Source organism: Salvelinus fontinalis, chromosome 14 (assembly GCF_029448725.1).
Source record: "Salvelinus fontinalis isolate EN_2023a chromosome 14, ASM2944872v1, whole genome shotgun sequence".
NCBI classification, from domain to species: Eukaryota; Metazoa; Chordata; class Actinopteri; order Salmoniformes; family Salmonidae; genus Salvelinus; species Salvelinus fontinalis.
Window position 1 is genome coordinate 49,698,696 of NC_074678.1, and position 23,939 is coordinate 49,722,634.

A 23,939-nucleotide genomic window follows, 5' to 3' on the forward strand; every position below is an offset into this window, starting at 1 on the left:
TGTCTTTGCCCTTGTCACTTTGCTCTCCTAATCAAGCACACTCAGACTACATCAGTAGCGGTGGGTAAAATCACCGAGGAAGCCAAGCCAAGCCAGTAAGAAAGCCATATTACAACCTATTGTTGTGATATTTGCTCTGTTTGCTCCATAACCCATTTGTTCGTACGCCACCGTGATGTACAGTAAGTCTGTGACAACAGCTAGACAGTTACATGGTGGCGGAATAAATTCAACTACACATGGGTTCAGCACTTCGAGATATTCAGCACTTCGAGATATTAGCTGATGTACGAAGGGCTATATAAAATAAACTTGATTGATGGGTTTGTTTCATCACAAACCTGGAGATCAACGTCAGTCAGGTGATGTCCACAAAATAAATATTGCCTATAACAAAAACCATTATATCACCTGCTGCATGTTCAAGCAAGTTCATGTTTAACAGTTTACTAAACCGCGACTGATTTAGAACCACAGAGTTGTCGCAAGTCAGCACAAAGGTCGCTATTCCAGCACCATTTCACCTTAAACATTTAAACATCGTCAAATCAACAAGGCTATATGCTTCGTTTAATACACGGAAAACAAACTTAAAGATACCAAAAATAATTTAGTCCAATCAACGTTGCTAAATATCATGTGGCTGTGCATTCTACTAATTCTGTGTGCGTGCGTGGGCAAGTAAAACATTTTTTTTTTAACTCACCTTACTTGTAGACCAGTTGAACCCCAATGCCATCCTCCTCTCTTTCGTGTTGGCAAAACGGACTATGTTGCTAGCTTGCTAAATCGGCCCTTTCCTAAGCCATGGATGGAGATGGGGATTTGGACTTTTGGTTTAAACCTAATTATCTATACAGGCCAATGATTATGATCTAAGCATACATTTATCAGGATAAGGTAAGACCCAGATGCAGACTGTGTCAAAGAAACAATGTTTATTACAGCAACAGAGGCAAAGGTACAGGATGGCAGGCAGGCTCAGGCTCAGGGGTAGGCAGAGTGGTCAGGCTGGCAGGCTCAGGGTCAGGACATGCAAGGTTCAAAAACCAGGAGGACGAGAAAAAGAGAGGCTGGGAAAAGACAGGAGCTGCCAGGACAAATGCTGGAAAGCTTGACAAACAAGACGAACTGGTAACAGACAAACAGAATAGACAGGTATAAATACACAGGGGATAATGGGGAAGGTTGGGCGACACCTGGAGGGGGGTGGAGACAGTCACAAAGACAGGTGAAACAGATCAGGGTGTGACAAAATGAATATGTTGTGCCACTGGCCTGAGACAATTTAAGTAAAAAATGTAGCCTAGTAGGCTCACGTTAGCTAGCTAGCTGGTTCTGTGGTTCATTGTTGCCAATGCGAGGAAATTAGGCTAGCAAGCGTTTCAGCTAGGTAGCCTACGACAACAAAAACTAAAAGTGTACTGCATGACAGAGCTCAGGACATCAACACAAGTAGAAGCAGACACGTTGTTCTGAAAATTATGTTTTGCTTAAGAAGTGATTTGATTGGTCTGAAGCTAAATCCAAACTGGCTTATCTTGGGTGGCATTTTGCTGCACCAGGGCAACCCACAGCTGAGCTCAGCTGAATGCTGATTGGCTAATTATTTTATCATTTTTTTATCAAGGGATGCCAAATGCTTGCTGGCATCAATCAATCAAATGCTAAGGTAACAACATGTTTTACTCTTTTGGTCCAGACAGCATCAGATACATGGGCTACACATACTGAGAATGAGGACGCTGTTTCCCTCATTCGGATGATTTCACAGGTGAGATTCAGCCACTTGCAAATTAACAGAAAATGATGAGAACACAGAGAGAGACAAAAGATACATTTAAAAAAAAAAAAAAATTTATGTATTGGCAAATATTTGGGGAAGCCTGGCTTCCCTTGGCATCCATGAATGCACGCCACTGGACTATATTTACCCAGAACACAATGTGATTCAGACACCATTCTGTGTGTCTTGATGGTGTTGATTTGTTGTGAGTGGCTCATTAATTCACATGTAATTGTCTAGCTTTAAGTAGCATGATGAAAGACGCCTTGCTCGCGAATTCCTTTGAGATCTTCGAATGATGGTAAACTGCGGGTTATGAAAACAACCGTTATCATCGCAGTGCAATCGCCACAGCTAATGCGATCAGTCAGTGATCTTACCCAAAGTGCCTGTCTGTTAATTCTTTAATATAATGACTCTATGGCAACTGTCCCAAGTGGCACTATATTCCCTACATAGTGCACTACTTTTAACCAGAGCCCTATAGGCCCTGGTCAAAAGTAATGCACTATAAAGGGAATAGGGTCATTCAGTTGCTTCTGTTAACCCTTTGAAACAAAGATGATGAAATATTGATGATTCCGCTGCTTCTGCCCAATGGGAATCTTGGGTAGTCAAATTAAATCTCCAAATGGATCTAGAATCCCACATTAATTTCTCCCCATCTGAGAATCCTTCGTTGTTTCCGTAATCTGTTTCACATCAAATCATCAAAGGAACTGTTTGCACGACAGAGCCATAAAGATGATGGATATTTCTCTTGAAACCGGTTGAAAGTACGTTTGGTCTCATTACATCTTCTGTCATTCACTGGCCAATTATTATTCAGTAATGCATAGATTTCCTGTGTGTGTGTTTCAATGTATTATGTTGGACGGTGTGAATGATGATAGTGTAGTAGCTAATTCCTCTGAAGTAGGGATATTTATTTGGATTCTGAAGTCTTGTGCAATCTAATGAGATGTCATTGTACAGCTTAATTAATGGTGTACCTTTGATTGTAACTGTAGTCGATTAAATAGATCAGTGAGTGGTAAGGAAGGACAATTCACACATCATTGGATTGGCTCCCTTCATCCATCACCAATCTCACAAACTAATTTGTACAGTAGCCACTTTTTTTGTTAGGAGTCATTATAAAATGCTTCATTGTTGTAGTCGGGAAGTGAATTGAAATATATGGATTGATGTAAAGCTAACCATGCCCCACTACCTTTGTCAAAAATATCCTTATTATTGCATCTGTCATTCATGTGAACGCCAACCCTCATTGTGTGCTTATGAAATGTGGTAATGTGATTCAGAACCATACTCGTGAGGACTGACTTTGTCTGAGACCTAAGCTCAGAGGGCTACTACAGTCTTGTGGTGCCCAGGAAAGCCCAGTTGGTTACACTAACACCCTGTGGCCTCCAGCACTGCACATAAACATGACAGTCTGGCTAGATAGGACATTTGATGGCTGTCTCATCTGAGCGACTCCATATTAAAGCTGTGCTAACATCCCAATCAAAAGCATGTAACATCTAGTTAAGGCGATATAACACTTATGGCCAATCAGTGCTCGTCCAGGTCTCCCTGCCTTATGTCACCCCTGATTGACCGCTCTGCACTGCCATTCACTGAGAGGTGAAACATTCCTTCCCTCCACTAATTAAAGCTCTCATCTGTCCATGGCCCCCCTGATTGACACTGGCTACTTCCCACACACAGCTAGTTGTGTAACGTGAAAGAGGGAGGGAAGGAGGGATGGAGAGCAAGTTGGAGAGAGGGGTCAGGGCAAGGTTAGAAGCCAGAAATAGAAGGGTGCGTCTGGAGGGCGGGAGGGAAAGGCGAGGAAATGGTAGGAGGGTGCTGGTCTTCTAGGCTGAGCCCCAGCCTCATCAGTGGGCAGATGAGATGGTCACGCCTCTATAGCTCTGATGGTGAGAGAGCATTGCAGTAGGCTTAATGAAGGCTCATACCACTTCAGTCTTAACCTCACACTTCTCACTCTCATAATGGAGAGTAGTGCAATATAAAAGGTATTGTTGGGAAAGGGAATGCACTGGAGTGTCCAACTGGGTTTGAACTCAAGTCTCTTGGGTGCCACGTGATTGTTAGCCCGCTGAGCTAAAGCTTACGCATTAGCTTGGGGAACCGTTGCATGCCTTAAGGTAAGGCAAAGTTTCGCAATGCCTGCAACAAGCTCTCACACTCTCAATGCAGAATTAGACGTTTTTGCACTTTTCTCCAAACGGCTAATTTCTATGTTGCTCCAAACGTCAAATCCAGAAGTTAAGGGTTGAGGTTTAGGATATGGTTAAAACACTAAGACTAAGCACTCATTCTGAATGGTGAAGTGAAGGGTTGAGGTCTGGTATAGGCTAAAACACGCAACCATCGGATCCGGAGTCATGGTATTATGGTAATATTATGGTAATTATGGTACTATACTCACTGTTGCCCCTAGTGGCCGGTTGTGAAGGCATTTCCAGACATCCTCAGGAGGACATGGACAAACATCCAATTTTGAAGTCAATCTTGAACCTGTTCTCATGATGCAAGCTTGATTCACCAAACGTCCTTCATTGGCATCACAGTATGATTCACAACAATGGCTTTGAGGTCTAGGCCTTGCTACATCGGCCCGTACACAGAATCCTTTGTAGCCAACATGAAAAATTAGGGTACGCCAGGTGTCTGTTTGAAAGATAGGCCTCCCGGGCGGCGCAGTGTTCTACAGCACTGCATCGCAGTGCTAACTGCGCCACCAGAGTCTCTGGGTTCGCGCCCAGGCTCTGTCGCAGCCGGCCGCAACCGGGAGGTCCGTGGGGCGACGCACAATTGGCATAGCGTCGTCCGGGTTAGGGAGGGTTTGGCCGGTAGGGATATCCTTGTCTCAGCATGTAAAATGTATTAAAATGTTTGCACTCTACTGTAAGTCGCTCTGGATAAGAGCGTCTGCTAAATGACAAAAAAAAAAAAAAGATGGGGGAGATTTCACATGTGAAATGGCTGTTTTCACATGTTGAGCTTAAATTTCACACGTGAAGCCATCTTTTCACATGTATTAAATGTCCCACACAGTCATCCTATTTCCCAAGTAAAAACAGACTTTAAATGACCAAAACATCACCCAGAATATTTGTACGCTATAAAAATGCTCCGAATTGAAGAAATTGTACCTTTACTCTCATCTCTAACTATCAGGAAGCCTGAAAGAACAGGACGAGTGGACGGGGAGCTTATGTCCATGACTGACAGCTCTTTGGTCCATTGCCAGGTAACAAGGTAAACAGTGGGCCACATGTCATGGATGACAAGGTAAACAATGGGCCACATGTCATTCCATGCCTAAATAGTATGCCTCAACCCATTTTCTCTGCAAAATGCTCTCATGGTCAACAGAGCTAATTATGGACGGTTAGATATCAGACGAACAGCAGCGCTACACAATTGTATTTCTATTGTTTTGTAACTAATTACAGAATACACTTCACTGATAAACTTCTTTACAAGAATTAGTCAAGCCTGAGTCACTTTAGAAAAGTAATAACACATTATAATAAATTCACAATGAGTACTGATAACTTGGCTATATACACGGGGTACCAGTACCGAGTCGATGTGCAGGGGTACGAGGTAATTGAGGTAGATATGTGCATATATCTAGGAATAAAATGATTTATTTTAACTATTTAACTAACTATTTAGCAGTCTTGGGGGTAGAAGCTTTTCAGGGTCCTATTAGTTCCAGACTTGGATTGATACCAAGCAGAGAGTACAGTCTATGACTTGTGTGGCTGAGGTTTTTGACCATTTTCGGGCCTTTCTTTGACACTGCCTGGTATCGAGGTCCTGGATGGCAGGGAGCTCAGACCCAGTGATGTACTGGGCCGTACGCATCACCCTCTGTAGCGCCTTGAGGTCGGATGTCTTGCAGTTGCCATGTCAAGCGCCGATGCAGGCAGTCATAGGGCCCATGCCAAATCTTTTCAGTCTCACGAGGGGGAAGAGGCGTTGTCGTGCCCTCTTCACGACTGTGTTGGTGTGTGTGGACCATGATAGATCCTTTGTGATGTGGACGCTGAGGAACTTGAAGCTCTCGACCCGCTCCACTGCAGCCCCGCCGATGTGAATGGGGGCCGTGCTCGGCTCTCCATTTGCTGTAGTCCACGATCAGTTCGTTTGTCTTGCTGACGTTGAGGGAGAGGTTGTTGTCGTGGCACCACACAGCCAGGTTTCTGACCTCCTCCCTATAGGCTGTCTCATCGTGGTCGGTAAATGGGCCTTCCTAGAAAGTCCAGGATCCAGTTGCAGAGGGAGGTGTTCAGTCATGTTAGACATAGGGGAATGTACATGAAAACAGCGTATTGATCAGACATTTATTTTTATATTTTACAACAGGCCAGCATAGCCAAAATATTGATCAACGTGAACACTCATGAGAAATAAAAGGTGAGAAATAATGGTGAGACGTAATTTGACATAAAAAAATATTAGAGCCATAAGCCCAATATAGACAGTGTGCAGGACCCATTGATTCGTACAATTTGTATCAATCAGCTCCCGTCCGAATGCTTGAATAAAATAATACAACGTAACGACATGTGATATCAGATCACGTGAAAGGGAATTAGTTAGGCTTTAAGAAATGCAACCAACTACAGAGATTGATGGGGAGGGGAGTGGGAAAGGTGGGGGACCCATGTACCCTGCTTCAAATCAAGCAGGCTTCAGTCACCCCCAAGATTGAAGTGGAAGACAAATCCAGCTATGGCGTCTTCCTTGTCAGGCGTCTCACACGGGGCAGACAGGGGTCCTGGGATGGACAGCTCGCATAGCTTCCCCACATACGGATCTCAGTCGAGGATATCCAGGAGCCAGTCTACGAAGCCTGTAATCTTTTTGAAAAGGGAAATGTTTTGAATGGGTAGTGAATTGATGTTCCTTTTATTTACTGTTCTGAGGTATGATGCTACCAACAAGTTGATTTTGATGGTGTTTTTGATGCACTCAATTTGAAATATGCCATTTTTGGTCGTGCACTTTTTTTGTGAAACTTTTCAATGTTTGTATTTGGAAAGTGTGCCTGAAATGCTCAATTGATGCAGATTTTAAATGAATAGCTATGACTTACAGTATGTTGGCTCTGTGTTCACAGGCTTCACAGCATACCACTCCCTTCTTTGCCTTGGGAAAGCTGTATCACACCATTCCTGCTGCGGTGGTTGTCTGGGAAAATGTGCAGTAGATGTTGAATTTTCGATAAATGTATATCATTACAGCTTGATGATAGTGGAAAGACAAAAGGATATGGGACGTTGGGGCTAATCATAATTAGCCCCAATGACACAAGCTACATCAACTGTAAGAAAAATACCCACACAATGAAATGGCAAAATGTGATTTTCAGAGGTAAATTACAAATACTATACACACACCGCAACTCCTTTTGTGGACAACATTCCTTTTTGCCTGCTGTGTACGAGCAGTTCTAATACTCAATGGGGATGGAAGAACAGTGACTATCAGGTAAGTGTGTTTACAGGTGTGTTCACAAGTCAAAGCAGCCACAGTGACATTTGCATATATGTAACGTTAGCCCACGATCCCCCAAAATGTTGGATACCGTTTCAGACTCATCAAACTCTGAAAGTTGCATTATGGTCAGCGCTTGTACGATCCACTGTCAATGACGGTACAGCATCCGTCTTCAGGATTAGCTTCCTGGCAAGACCCATCGAATGTTCTCCCCAATTGATAAATCAACTTCACTCGAAATGCGCACTGCACATGCGTGACATTATTCAACTTTTCAGCGCAGCCTGTCCTCCCAAAATCAAATCAAATTGATTTTATTGGTCGCATACACATATCTGGCAGATGTTATTGCGTGTGTAGCGAAATGCTTGAGTAGCGAAATGAAAAGCAGCCTTTGCTGTCGGATGCCTTCATTCTTCTGAAAATGTTACGCTATGGCATCCAGTCAAAACATAGCGTGCTTTTGCCGGCATGCTGGTAAGTAGCTTGCTAGCTAACAGTCACACCACAAATGAAAGATTACCAGTACATTTGGCTGTACGTTCTCCTACTAGTAGCTAGCTTATGGTTGGAAAACAAAGAAAGGCATACGTGCACATGCATCCGAGACTCAGGAGTAGACGTAACATAGTAAATGTAAATCCGGGACACTGTATTAATTTGTGGATGTCCATCATCCATTTCGTATGATATGTTACAAATTCCAATTTGTTGTGGTTAGCGTTAACTCGGTGGTTATGTGGCTAACGCTGGTGTTTTTTTACCCAATTAATTACTGGGAGGTTATATATATGGAGGTTGTGACTCTCTTGGGTCCTCAGATCCTCAAAAGGTTATACAGCTGCACCATCAAGAGCATCCTGACTGGTTGCATCACTTGCTTGGTATGGCAACTGCTCGGCCTCCAACCGCAAGGCACTACAGAGGGTAGTGCGTACAGCCCAGTACATCACCAGGGCAAAGCTTTCTGCCATCCAGGACTTCTATACCAGACGGTGTCAGAGGAAGGCCCTAAAAATTGTCAAAGAATCCAGCCACCCTAGTTCATAGAGTGTTCTCTCTGCTACCGCATGGCAAGCGGTACCAGAACGCCAAGTTTAGGTCCAAGAGGCTTCTAAACAGCTTCTACCCCCAAGCCATAAGACTCCTGAACATCTAATCAAATGGCTACCCAGACTATTTGCACCCCCCCCCCCCCCTCTCTTTTACACCACTGCTACTCTCTGTTGTCATCTATGCATAGTCACTTTAAAAACTCTACCTACATGTACATATTACTTAAACTAACCGGTGCCCCCACGCATTGACTCTGTACCGGTACCCCCTTGTATATAGTCTCGCTATTGTTATTTTACTGCTGCTCTTTAGTTACTTGTTACTTTTATTTCTTATTCTTATCCAAGTTTGTTTTCACTGTATTGCTGGTTACGTGCTCGTAAGTAAGCATTTCCCTGTCAGGTCAACACCTGTTGAATTTGGCGCATGTGACTAATAAAATTTCATTTGATTTGATCTTTGTTTTTATAGGTGGCTAATGCTAACATTAGCTAGGTGGCTAACGTTAGCTAAGTTAGGGGTTAGGGGTGAAGGTTAAGGTTAGAAGTTAGGTTAAAGGGTTAGGGTTAGGGGAAGGGTTAGTTAACATGCTAAGTAGTTGCAAGGTAGCTAAAAATGTGTAAGTAGTTGCTAGACGTTAGCGTTATACATCTGTTAAGGCTGTCGCTTTCCTCATCCTCGGATGAGGTGAGGAGAGAAGGATCTTCTGACCAAAATGCGGGTTCAGGGAAATATGCCATCTTTATTATAAATTAAATAGCCACGAAACAAAACAAAACACTTTCAAAACTACAAAATAACAAAACGACGTAGAACGGAACCTGAACATAAACTCACATCACAAACGTAAACTCACGGACAGGAACGTTACATCGAAACACACGAACAGCCAAACAGTCCCGTAAGTGAAAACACATCGACAACGACGAAAGACATCACAGGAGACAATCACCCACAAACAAACAGTGAGAATGCCCTACCTAAATATGACTCTTAATTAGAGGCAAACGCAAACCACCTGCCTCTAATCAAGAGCCATACCAGGCAAACCAAAACCAACATAGAAACAGATAACATAGACTGCCCACCCAAAACACATGCCCTGACCATAAACACATAAAAAACAACATAAAACAGGTCAGGACTGTTACAGTACCCCCCCCTCAAGGTGCGCACGCCGGGCGCACCAGCACAAAGTCCAGGGGAGGGTCTGGGTGGGCAGTTGACCACGGTGGTGGCTCCGGCTCAGGACGCTCTCCCCACACCACCATAGTCACTCCCCTCTTCTGTCTACCCCTACTAATGACCACCCTAACACTACCCTCCCCTAAATAAACGGCCAGCACCGGAACAAGGGGCAGCACCGGGACAAGGGGCAGCACCGGGACAAGGGGTAGCACCGGGACAAGGGGCAGCACCGGAACAAGGGGCAGCACCAGGATAAGGACCAGCACCGGAATAAGGGGCAGCACCGGGACAAGGGGCAGCACCGGGACAAGGGGCAGCACCGGGACAAGGGGCAGCACCGGGACAAGGGGCAGCACCGGGACAAGGGGCAGCACCGGGACAAGGGGCAGCACCGGGACAAGGGGCAGCACCGGGACAAGGGGCAACACCGGGACAAGGGGCAGCACCGGGACAAGGGGCAGATCCCGGCTGAAGAACTCTGGCAGGTCCTGTTTAGACGGCTCTGGCAGGTCCTGACTGGACGGCTCTGGCAGGTCCATGCAGGCTGACGGCTCTCGATGCTCATGGCAGACTGACGGCTCTCTACGCTCATGACAGGCTGACGGCTCTCTACGCTCATGGCAGGCTGACGGCTCTCGACGCTCATGGCAGACTGACGGCTCTCGACGCTCATGGCAGGCTGACGGCTCTCGACGCTCATGGCTCTCTGACGGCTCTGGCTGCTCATGGCTCTCTGACGGCTCTGGCTGCTCATGGCTCTCTGACGGCTCTGGCTGCTCATGGCTCTCTGACGGCTCTGGCTGCTCATGGCTCTCTGACGGCTCTGGCCGCTCATGGCTCTCTGACGGCTCTGGCCGCTCATGGCTCGCTGGCGGCTCTGGCAGATCCTGTCTGGTTGGCGGCTCTGGCAGATCCTGTCTGGTTGGCGGCTCTGGCAGATCCTGTCTGGTTGGCGGCTCTGGCAGATCCTGTCTGGTTGGCGGCTCTGGCAGATCCTGTCTGGTTGGCGGCTCTGGCAGATCCTGTCTGGTTGGCGGCTCTGGCAGATCCTGTCTGGTTGGCGGCTCTGGCAGATCCTGTCTGGTTGGCGGCTCTGGCAGATCCTGTCTGACGGACGGCTCTAGCGGCTCCTGTCTGGCTGGCGGCTCTAGCGGCTCCTGTCTGGCGGACGGCTCAGTAGGCTCATGGCAGACGGGCGGCTTTGCAGGCTCATGGCAGACGGGCGGCTTTGCAGGCTCCTGACAGACGGATGACTCAGATGGCGCTGGGGAGACGGATGGCTCAGATGGCGCTGGGGAGACGGATGGCTCAGATGACGCTGGGGAGACGGATGGCTCAGATGGCGCTGGGAAGACGGATGGCTCAGATGGCGCTGGGAAGACGGATGGCTCAGATGGCGCTGGGGAGACGGATAGCTCTGTAGGGAGGAGAAGGAGAGACAGCCTGGTGCGTGGTCTAGGCACCGGCTGCGCTGGAGAGGAGGAAACAGCAGGAGAGAGAACCCGGAGAGACAGCCTGGTACGGGGGGCTGCCACCGGAGGACTGGTACATGGAGGTGGCACCGGGTCTACCGGACCGTGAAGGAGGACACGTGCTCTTGAGCACCGAGCCTCCCCAACCCTACCAGGTTGAATGGACCCCGTAGCCCTGCCAGTGCGGCGAGGTGGAGTAGCCCGCACTGGGCTATGCAGGCGAACCGGGGACACCACCTGTAAGGCTGGTGCCATGTACACCGGCCCGAGGAGACGTACTGGAGACCAGATACGTTGGGCCGGCTTCATGGCACTCGGCTCGATGCCCAACCTAGCCCTCCCAGTGCGGCAAGGTGGAATAGCCCGCACTGGGCTAAGCACGCGTACTGGGGACACCGTGCGCTCTACCGCATAACACGGTCTCTTACCAGTACGACGCCTTCTACCTCCACGGTAAGCACGGGGAGTTTGCTCGGGTATCTTACCCGGCTTTGCCACACTCCTCGTGTGCCCCCCCCCAAGAAATTTTTTGGTCTGACTCACGGGCTCCCAACCACGTCGTCGCGCTGCCTCCTCATACCAGCGCCGCTCAGCCTTCGCTGCTTCCAATTCCTCCTTTGGACGGCGATATTCCCCTGGTTGAGCCCAAGGTCCTCTACCGTCCAAGATCTCCTCCCAAGTCCAGAAGTTCTTGTTGCTCCGTCGAGCATTCCCATACCGCTTGGTCTCTGTTTGTTGGTGGGTGATTCTGTTAAGGCTGTCGCTTTCCTCATCCTCGGATGAGGTGAGGAGAGAAGGATCTTCTGACCAAAATGCGGGTTCAGGGAAATATGCCATCTTTATTATAAATTAAATAGCCACGAAACAAAACAAAACACTTTCAAAACTACAAAATAACAAAACGACGTAGAACGGAACCTGAACATAAACTCACATCACAAACGTAAACTCACGGACAGGAACGTTACATCGAAACACACGAACAGCCAAACAGTCCCGTAAGTGAAAACACATCGACAACGACGAAAGACATCACAGGAGACAATCACCCACAAACAAACAGTGAGAATGCCCTACCTAAATATGACTCTTAATTAGAGGCAAACGCAAACCACCTGCCTCTAATCAAGAGCCATACCAGGCAAACCAAAACCAACATAGAAACAGATAACATAGACTGCCCACCCAAAACACATGCCCTGACCATAAACACATAAAAAACAACATAAAACAGGTCAGGACTGTTACAACATCCGCCCATCCACCCGACCAAACACCCTACAGTACATTCGTTTTTGCCTTAAGTAACCTTCTGTCTTATGTAACATACCAAATGTAACACATCGTACTAATTTGTGTACCGGATTTACTTTTACTATGTTACGTCTAGTCTCTGAGACCAGGCTGGCACATTTAATGATGGTTAATTTATTTTTTTATGCACGCTACATGAACAAAAGTATGTGGAGACCCGCTTATTGAACATCTCATTCCAAAATCATGGGCAGTAAAATGGAGTTGGTCCCTCCTTTGCTGCTATAACAGTCTCCACTCTTCTGGGAAGGCTTTCCACTAGATGTTGGAACACTGCTGCTGGGCCCTGCTTCCATTCGGCAAAAAGAGAATTAGTGAGTTCGGGCACTGATGTTGGGCGATTAGGCCTGGCTCGCAGTCTGCTTTCCAATACATCCCAAAGGTGTTCGATGGGGTTGAGATCAGGGCTCTGTGCAGGCCAGTCAAGTTTTTCCACAGCGATGTGGACAAACCTTTTCTGTATGTACCTCGCTTTCTGCACGGGGGCATTGTCATACTGAAACAGAAAAGAGCCTTCCCCAAACTGTTGCAACAAAGTTGGAAGCACAGAATTGTCTAGAATGTCATTGTATACTGTAGCATTAAGATTTCCCTTCACTGGAACTAAGGGGCCCGAACCATGAAAAACAGCCCCAGACCATTATTCCTCCTCCACCAAACTTTACATTTGGCACTATGCATTGGGACATGTAGCGTGTTCCTGGCACCCGCCAAACACAGATTTGTCCGTCATGAATCGCAATTTATCAATCCAGAGAACAGCACTTACAGTTGACCGGTGCAGCTCTAGCAGAATTATATATATATACAAAAGCATGTGGACACCTCTTCAAAATAGTGGATTTGGCTATTTCAGCCACACCGGTTGCTGACAGATGTATACAATCGAGCACACAACCATCCAATCTCCAATCTCCATAGACAAACATTGGTAGAATGACTTTCAACGTGGCACCGTCATAGGATGCCACCTTTCTAACAAGTCAGCTTGTAAAGTTTCTGCCCTGCTATATATATATATATATATACACTGCTCAAAAAAATAAAGGGAACACTTAAACAACACAATGTAACTCCAAGTCAATCACACTTCTGTGAAATCAAACTGTCCACTTAGGAAGCAACACTGATTGACAATAAATTTCACATGCTGTTGTGCAAATGGAATAGACAAAAGGTGGAAAATATAGGCAATTAGCAAGACACCCCCAATAAAGGAGTGGTTCTGCAGGTGGTGACCACAGACCACTTCTCAGTTCCTATGCTTCCTGGCTGATGTTTTGGTCACTTTTGAACGCTGCCGGTGCTTTCACTCTAGTGGTAGCATGAGACGGAGTCTACAACCCACACAAGTGGCTCAGGTAGTGCAGCTCATCCAGGATGGCACATCAATGCGAGCTGTGGCAAGAAGGTTTGCTGTGTCTGTCAGCGTAGTGTCCAGAGCATGGAGGTGCTACCAGGAGACAGGCCAGTACATCAGGAGACGTGGAGAAGGCCATAGGAGGGCAACAACCCAGCAGCAGGACCGCTACCTCCGCCTTTGTGCAAGGAGGTGCACTGCCAGAGCCCTGCAAAATGACCTCCAGCAGGCCTGAAAGGTACTGTATAGATATTTGCTTTATTCTTTTTTTTACTCCTAATACAAATGTATACACCCAAACAACTGACAGATGCCCACAAACAACTACTACGTCTAATTTGCCAAGACTCGCATGCTCAAACCCCCATTCCTACTGCCAGCATTATTGTTCGTCACTTGGCCTTAAATTGTACCAATTTGTTTTTCTCAGTCGCTTATGCTATCTCAATATCTAAATAATAAATAATTAGATTTTTCCTTTGTGTTAATGATGGTGGGTTGATTTCTAAGCATTTAGTGTACGTTTTTTCAAGATGAGTGATGAGAAGAGAATCGCCACGTCTTGAAATATGCAGACAGACTGATTTGAAAGTGCATTTACATTGTAATACTCTGACAGCCAACTTTCTAGCGTCGTCCACAACTTTTGGAGTTATTGAGTCATTATTAATTTTACACTAAGGGATTACTTTGCCATTATGCTGTAGAATTTGTGATTTTTGTCTCATGTATAATACATTCTATAGAGCTTCATTATTTTATACTGGATAAAGCGTACATTTTCGTTCATTATAATTTTGTTAGTTATGCTCCAACTTTCCCTCCATCTTGTGCCAACATCAGTTATTTTTAAGTCTTGGTTGCAATTCTTGCTTGGAGATTGTCAGTTGGATATGCTCTCTACAAGGTTTTGTGTGTCTTCCCTATCATATGAACATACTTTTCTGACTGAAGTAAGATTCCCTCAAGGTTGCTCTGATGTCCAAAATATCTCAAATCGACATGTTGTGACGTGTAACTTTTAAGTTGCATGTATTTGAAACTATCTACATTAGTCAGTCCAAAATGACTTTTGAATTCTGTCATGGAACTAAAATGTATTTCCTGCTACCAAGTCATTTACGGTTTCAATGCCTTTAGTTGTCCATGTGGACCAATTTATCTGTGATTTCTGAAAAGCTATCCAAAGGATTGTTGAATGACGTTGTGGGTTTACGGAGAGTGATATTGGTTCTTCTAGAATACATTTCATTTTCGAGAATGGTTTTAAGGCAGTACATATTTCAATTAGTAAAGATGATAAGACGCTAGCATTGTATTATATTTCCTGCTCTATGTGATGTTGCAGAAAGCCGGACGTAAATCCTTGGTAATGGTTGCCTCCTGAATCCAAGTGTTTGACTCGGTGGAAGGGGACCAGTGACTTCATGATCAAACTTAATTATTGTACCAGCTAGTCATATTTCAAACTTGGGTCACCCTAATTTGAACTGGTTTCATCCAAATATCATCCAATTTGATGATAAACATCCTTTTCACTGTGCAGGACATTTAAATTTAGAGTTTACATGTTAACCTTTTGTCAAGTGAGGAAAATAACATGTCTTCACCTCACATGTGAATTGCAGTTTCACAGTTGACCCAGCGTCGTCCGGGTTCGGGGAGGGTTTGGCCGGCAGGGCCCATCGCCCACTAGCAACTCCTGTGGCGGACCGAGCGTTTCGGTTGCGTTTCGGAGGACCTTCACCTCTTCTGAGTCCTTGCGGGAGTTGCAGTGATGGGACAAGACTGTAAACTACCAATTGAGGAGAAAAAGGGGTAAAAAAAATTGCTACTTTTATTATATCAAAAAAATCCACATGTAAATATTCCACTTTCACATGTGGAATTGCAAGTTCACATTTTAAATACATTCACGTATTCTGGTGGTGTCCATTTTTACTCATGTTACTCATGTGCCATCTTTGCTGTTGATGGTTACATTTGGTTAAGTTTCCTAAATATAGAGATCACATGTTTAATCAATCAGTCAAATGCATTTATAAAGCCCTTTTGACATCAGCAGATGTCACAAAGTGCTATACAGAAACTCAGCCTAAAACCCCTAACAGCAAGCAATGCGCGCAATGTTTAACTAAACTGTGTTGAGTTTTCTAGTAATTTTGATGTACAGTATGATTTAATTGTTTTGACCGAATGAAAAACTAGTGAGATTATTTTAATTTACATGAGTTAAGTAGCTAAGTAGCTAACTCACTTTTGTATGAGTGTATTTACAGGTGTACATATAAACCACACACATTTTTTAAAATATATTTTCGGTTACTTTTTATATTCACTAGCTAGCTATTTTTAGCTTCTTGTTATTGTTAGCTTTCCATTGGTTTTTGTTACATGTAATACATAGGCCTAAATGGGATTTTAATGTATTTTAAAATGTGTGAATATGTTTGCTACTGTAATGAATGTAAACAGTTACTTTTACAGAAAGAGATGATTTTGAATTAATCAGTTAACTTTAAGTTAACATTTTGTGATTTTAGTGCACAGTTTATTTTATCTTGATTAATCGCATGATCTAAAAGGATTTAAACTCGACTGAAAACATCCAAAACACATCATTTATACAGCTAAAAACAACAATGTGAAATTGTTGACATTGAGGTTAAAGTGTGCTTTATCAATTTGCCCTATTTTGCTAAACATTTGGACAAAATCTAAACTTCAATATTATTGAATGCTAATGTTTTTTATTTTAAAAAAGTATTAAATGTATGATTACTTTATTCTAGCCCTTATAACTATTTTATACCATCTATATTTTTCAGGAGTATGCACTTTTCCTTTAAGCCGCGCTAGCTTCATGATCATGAGGGGAGGTAGCTTTCAAATCCTCCCTCACGCATTGGCCTGTTTTATGCCACCTTTTCTTCCATCTAATCCCGGGAAAGGAGGCTGCGGATGCTACTGGACAGCACCGCTAGCAAGGCGTGCGCAATGCCATGACTTCATCACGTTATGTGGAGGAAAAGGAAGGGAGGGGGTGAAAAGAGCGCACGGGATGGGAAGAGAAAGGATGAGGACAGCTGCGAGTAGAGGGGTGGGTGAAAATGGAGGGGGGCGAGAGAGGAGAAGTAGGGGGGCGCTATGACATCACCCTCCAGCCAAACGCATAGAGCTGTGGTTTATCCAAGCGCGGTTGAGGGTACAGTCCTGCGATTCCACATGCGTCCGAGCAACCTGCGCTATCAGGGGGATTTTAAACACTACTCACCGCTAGAACCTGAACCGATTCTCTGGATCTGCCGCAGGACGCTCACATACGGGATTATTGTTTATTTGTTTATTTGAACAAAATGTGTGTGTTTTTTGTATATGCACAATAAGAAAGAGAGGAACTCCATCACTGATAACGGTAGGAACAGTTGTCTTTTTTTTCTAACGGAGTTGTATCCGCATGCTTGGAGGTGCTTCTTGAAAGGAGAAAATATTTCAGCTATTTCAACTGGTTCTCCACTGTGGAATGCGTGACGGGCAGTCTGCGCCCGATAGTGCATGTCTGTGTACATACGTGTAAATGCTGATTGAGTAGCCTGGGAGGGGTATACAGGCTGGTAGTGGTCCCCAAAAAAACAGCTCTCAAGAATACTGCAAGAAGCATACCAGTGCCGCGGAACTCGGCGGGGTAGAGCTGACGCTGATAGGCTACAGCAAAGGTTAGGCGATGCTCTAGCCCTACTCCGTAGCCAAAATGTGCCAGGTGCCATCCTCTCCTATTCTTGTACAGAGTGTCAGTACTAGTAGCGGCAAACGTTATAGCCGCATCCAGAAGAGCTGGTATAAAGAATACAGCGTTGGCTATGTGACCCTCGTTTTGACGGCATTTGGTCATTAGAAGTTTATTCACTCCATCTTATTTAAACCACACCAGGAGGATTTGCAATATCCTAACTGGGGTGAAACTGGGCATGCATTTCACGCAACCATTTGTTACATTATGAAGCCTGTAAGCTTCGGAGGTGGCTAGTCTTAATAACGCATTTCTGAATCATCTTCAATGGGGGGGGGGGGTGAATGCTGCAGCAGGTAGAGGCGGCAGGTAGTCTAGTGGTTCGATTCCCCGAGCCGACTAGGTTAAAAATCTGTCGATGTGTCCTTGAACAAGGAACTTTACGCCAATTGCTCCTGTAAGTCGCTCTGCGTAAGAGCGTCTGCTAAATGACTAACATGTAAAATGAATGCTCACTGTGGCAGGTGCATATCTCTACCGGTTAATGAAGCCAACCATGAGATGAGAATGTGTTCCAGTTGAGTTCACTGATATGCGTGTAGCCTATTGATATCACATTGTACAATCGTATTGATCATAAATGGCACGGTACCTGGTACGTTTCGAGAGTTCAATGGCATCAGACAAGTAACGTCAATTTGATTTATTGTCGGGGTAGCCTAATGCAGATTTTGAACATGCATTGCCATTTGTCTGTGTCGTCGGGAATCTGACTCTGATCCATGTTTGCGCATTCAATAGCGGGGTTCTTTTTCTTGCCAATGATTTGGGTTTTTAGTTGTGGTGCGTTTTTTCCAAGGTGCGCTCCCAAACCTATTCATCGAAAGGTGGGGTCAGGAGCAGTGTGGTGTCTGATGATTGTCTGAGTTTTAGAGTGCAGGTGACACCCTTGTTTAATGTCATTATCCTATTTCGACCGCCATGACTGCTGGAGAGATTTTACTTGTAGAGGGACTGTTAAGCTACTCTCTCTTCCAGGTTGCATTCTTTTTAGCCTTGTATGTATACTCTACATAATTACTTATTTAGCCTTTTGTAATGACGTTTAGGATTATATTTGTTAGTTCTCTATATGGAGATTAGCCGAAACATTATTTGTCCTGAAGTATATGGTGTTTTACTATTGGCACCAGTTACGCACACACTGCAATCGACTTCACAGACGCATTGCCAGTATGTGGACTTGTCCCCGAAAGACGGAGATTTTAAGTGCCTTTGATTCGTTACCAATGTAGGCACATATCATAAAGAACCTTGCAAAAAGTGCTATTGAAAAACATATTTCCTTGTTGCCCAAATAGGATAATAAAATGTTCAATTGTTGTAGCCTATACAATCACTCAGTTTCCCCCAATTAAACACTTTCATTGAAAAGGGGGGAGAGGGAAACACGACATCTAAAATATAACCTTTTCAAACTGATCCAATTTAATTTGGTTGTGATTAATACATCATTATAGGCTAATCCTATTATTTTATGAAGTTGCGCATCCTGCCTTGTAGACGAAATCTCCTGGCTTGATCGAAATGGGTGTGTGTTATAACCTTTGCGAGGCACATCATAAAAGCTCGTGAGGAACAGTATATTGCCAGGGCCAAGGCTGTTAAAAGAAAATGGGTTTATTCGTTTTTTTTCCGCTGTCCTACCCCGGTAACGTAGTTATAGCTTTTTTATGATGCCTAGGAAATGGCTTACGGGTTTTCAATGTAATGTAATCAGATGTATATGATGTTGCTGTGTATTACAGTTCTCCATTACGCGTCATCACGTGAGAAATGTGGACTGACTCCTCTCTCCTGGATGCGGGTGAGCATCCGAGACGTGCAGGTGGCATCTCACCTAAGATTCCCACAGAAAGCGCGACCACGCCCCTTGCTCACACTCAAACTGAAAATAACCCAGTTTGAGTCTCAGTAGTCTGAATGAGGGCTACTCAAACATTTTAACCTGTATTGGTTTGGAACTATTTCATATTATCTGAACGAAAATGTTTCATTCGAATATGTGTGGGTATAATTGGGAGCTTGCCCATTGGAAAAGCCTATATAATTTTCAGCATATCTTGTTTCAGAATCCTCCCTCCCTCCATCCCTTTCCTCTTATCTCTCTCCTCCCGCCCTCTCCTCCCTCCATTTCTCTCCTTTTCTCCTTCCTCCTCTTCTCCAAAGAACAGCTAAGACATCCAGTTGTAATATAACATAAGCCAAACGTTTTGTTCTAAACGATGTTGTGTAAATGCCAGTCAAATACTGAAAACCATCACACCATAAATTATGTACATTTTAATGTAAGTCTAGACCCCACCCCATTCTTTATTATGTAATATTACATGGAACAACATGGAAATAATTCATGGCATCCTCTGTTTCTCCTTCCAGCTCTAATGTTGGCCCCAATAGATATTATATCTCCCTCCCTCCACCAGACATTTCTGAGAGGTGAATGTCTATTCGTTTTATTTTAGCTCAAAGATTTGAGAAATGATTCAGTGTTTCAACTCTTCTATAGAGACGTTATCTTACCACGTGAGGACTAAACAGGAGTCTCCTGTCCACATTGTTTTTAGTCAGGCCTGTCACTTGACATCCATATTAAGGGGGACTTCCCCGGAGTTAATGGCCTGTACATGGTTTATGAAGCATCCACTCATAAAATGTGTTGTTCACACACACAGTCAAATACCTGTGTTGCCGGATATGAGCTGTAACACGCTCAGAGCCAATCAGCACTCTACTGTTCCACTGGAGATGTACCATGTTTGGTTAGGGGCCTATGGTCAGACCTAATAGGCTGTAGGTTGTTAAGAAGCTTTAGGCATGCAGGCTTTAGGGCGGAAGGTAGCCTAGCGGTTAAGAGCTTTGGGCCAGCAACCGCAATGTCACTGGTTTGAATCTCCGCACTGACAAGGTGAAAAATCTGTTGTTGTGCCCTTGAGCAAGGCACCTAACCCTAATTGCTCTGGCTAAGAGCATTTGCTGAATGACTAAAATGTAACACGTCTCATCAATCAATCGAGCAGACCTGTATGTATGCAACTGGGGGAGGGTACAGGGTGACGTGGTGGTTGAGCAGCTTTCGTTTACTGTGCGAGACCTTCACTTCAATCATTTTCGCTGGCGTAAGAGGGCTGTTGCCAGAGGGGAGGTATACTCCTGCCGGTCGGTTTATACACGTGCACACACACACACACACACACACACACACACACACACACACACACACACACACACACACACACACACACACACACACACACACACACACACATTAACGTGCATCGACATGCATGTGCTCACACACGTACACCGGTTCCAATCCACAGATACTGAGATGAGTCACATTCTGCAGTCTCCTTACTTCACCACCATACAGTGCATGAGCCGCGTCGTTGATGCAGTCCAAATGGAAATGGATGCGGCTGGCGAGGCTTTTAAAGCACCATAAAGGCGTGGCGCATAGCAAGAAATATATAATCATGTCAAGCGTTATCGAGAGCTTTGTCGCACGCACATACACTCGGCGGCGGCCATCCAATTATCCGGCGAGAGCTTGTTAGTTGTCACGTCAAGATAAACATAAAAAAATAATAATTTGGGGTCATGTTTTCACGCTGCCAGCGGAATTCGAAATTCTGAGTTGGAAAATGTAAAAGTTGAAATATTCCTCCTACATCCACAGACTCTACACCCCGAGCCCCCTCGTAACTCGCCGTGAATGAGTAATTCAGAGGAGGTCAGAAGTCAGAGAATGTGAGAGAAACCCACGACTGGTGCCGCTAGTTCTCTGCTGCTGCCAAATGGTGGTTCATACAGTAGTTATTATCAGGAAGCATATGGTCCTCAACTGTATATGCAAATCCATTCCTAGAATACTCAGGGAAGGTGACAAAAATCCCTCGCTTTTAACTGAATGGATCTAGTGGTCCACCATCATCACTGAAGACTTGCTAGACCTTTTATGATATTCATTGCCTCTAGAACTAGAGCGAGTGAAGAAAAGAATGATTCACCACTAAGTTTCCATCCATGAACATTCTGGCCTCATTTTACTCTTGACAATTGAATGGGTTTGATGTGTATGCACTTCCTGAACAAGTGGGGATTTCAGGGAAAAAGCAAGATGAGGACAGGGGTGCACTGCATGTGGAAAGCCAGGGACGTCTCCTCGGATCTGGGGAGAGAGATCAAGCTCACTCTCCTCTCCACTTCTCCGAGGTTTCTGGGAGAAACACCTTGAGGGCATCTCCCGTGTCAACCAAATGGAAGTGGATCTACGCGGAGTGATCCGTTGTCTCAACGTTGTCTCAACGTACACAACGTTGTCTCAACGTTAAAGCAATAGGGTCTTTCTCCAGCTGATACTTTCTCCTCACTCCATAGACGCTGTGAGACATAGGAGACGAGACAGGAATGCCGAATGGTGCCAGAGAGGCTGGTGCTTTACCGCCACCAACAGCACAGGTGGTGAAATGACATTTCGAAGCTTGGTACACGCTATTGTGTACTAGCTAGCCAGTGTGTACTAGTTAGCTAGTGTGTACTAGCTAGAATGTACCAGCTAGCTAGTGTGTACTAGTTAGAGTGTACTAGCTAGCTACATAAGCAACCGTGGTTAACATAACGCCATGGACCAGAGCTAGTGCGCCAACTGGTATGTGCGTTGCACACTGACTCCCTGGAACAAAGCAACTGACTCAGGCGACACACCAGACCAATATACGTCGACAGGTTGCACTCGCACATGCCGTTTGAGACGCAGAAATACCATCGGGGACTCACACGCATATGCTTTGAGGTTGGTAGACCACGTGGCGTCAGCGCACAGCTGGATGCTTCCCGGGTTAAAGGGGAACGATCGATGCACTGTACATGTTCTTGGGGGATGAAAGAAAGGAGGTGGCACTCATGGTAAAGTACGGCTTGGTTTCTGATCAACTGATAAGGAGAGAGGGAAGGGATGGAGGAAAAGAGGGGGGAGAAAGGTAGCAAGAGATGCTGCTGTGAATGCTGAAGAAATCATCCAAGTGCTGATTTCCTTTGTATTTTCTGAGCTACAGGCTCAGCCTCTATTGGAGGTTAGGGTGTGTCGCCTCCAGAAATCCATCCAATAATATATATAGCCTAAGTTACAGGTGTTGTGTACTATACTTTTTCTCTCCTACTGTGTGTTACTCATTAGTATACAGCCTACTGTTGAATTCAAATCTACTCACATGTATTTTTTATGAAGTATCATTAAGTATATTTAGAGATACGTATGCTCAATTTAAGTAATTTCTCACCGTGTTGCCATCTCAGTAACGCTTAGGTTTCTTGAGTGGCGCAGCGGTCTATGGCACCACGTCGCCGTGCTAGAGGCGTCACTACAGACACGGGTTCGATCCCAGGCTGTGTCACAATCGTCCGTGATCTGGAGGCCCATAGGGCAGCACACTATTGGCCCAGCATCGTTAGGGGAGGGTTCACAAGGTAGTCATTGTAAATAATAATTTGTTCTTAACTGCCTAGTTAAATAAAGGTTTAAAAAAAATAAAAAAATACAGAGATACAGTTATTATATATTTAGGAATTATGCTAATAGAGGGAAATCCAATTACATGGCATATAATACACACCGGTAAATATATGTTTAGGAAACACATAATAGAAGTAATCATGGCATAATTTCAGTGGTGTTGAGACCGCATCACGTGTGCGCTGAATACTGGTACTCCACTGCCTTTACTTGGAAATAGGCCTTTTACACACAAGCATTAGTAATGTGTGATTTTGAAGTCGAAGAGTATGACGGGCAAGCTGAAAACAAGGGAGTGGATTTCTATTTTTATGACGTTTGATCCTTTTGTGTTGGTGTGTACTCAACAAACCTGTTTGAGCCAACATGATTGATGGCGTGCTTATAGACATTCAAATGAGAGTAGAATTCTTAATTGCCCTTTAGGGACTTTCTCTCGGACGTTTAATCTTTGAAGCACTGACAGTTTGCAACACAAGGTACAGATGACTGTATATGAATGGACAAAGCCATCGATCACGTGACAACGTTCATTCCTATGTGAAGATCTAACAGCGCATTTGAAGCCAACATACACAGTTTGAGCTAGTCCAGGAAGTGACATTGCAGGCTAGCTCAGTGCTTCCCCCTTTCATTGAGTATCCCCAGAAAACCAAAAGTGTCTCTGTGAAAGTTCCCAGAACATTCGTTTGGTCGCGGCAAATGTTCTCATAACACAAAAGCTGTCCAGTCGTGCTGATGATTATACAACGTTTGTATAAAACATTTGCCTGATGTTGCAGGAACATTCCTAGACCCCATTTAGTCTGTTCTTTAATGGTTCCCAGAATGTTTTTATTAGGTTGTGGGAACACCCTGGTGAGAACATTGTGGGGACATCACAGAAGATATGTTCCTAAAACATAAAAACGATCCAGTTGTGCAGATGATTC

General features: G+C 44.7%; 1 protein-coding gene across 18 annotated transcripts in view; it reads left to right on the top strand.

Annotated features, from left to right (window-relative positions):
* The first annotated feature begins 16,868 nt into the window (after positions 1–16,868).
* The window catches only part of LOC129811066 (receptor-type tyrosine-protein phosphatase S-like), a 278,327-nt gene continuing 271,256 nt past the window's right edge, over positions 16,869–23,939 (top strand). For 8 of the 18 annotated variants that reach the window (XM_055862203.1, XM_055862204.1, XM_055862195.1 and 5 more), the window contains exon 1: positions 16,869–17,117. Coding sequence is in view for 16 of the 18 variants with exons in the window: in XM_055862195.1 (XP_055718170.1) it covers positions 17,078–17,117 (40 nt within the window). In the remaining 2 variants the exon portion in view is untranslated. The remainder of the gene's footprint in view (positions 17,118–23,939) is intronic. The other 10 variants (XM_055862200.1, XM_055862201.1, XM_055862206.1 and 7 more) reach the window with 4 other exon arrangements.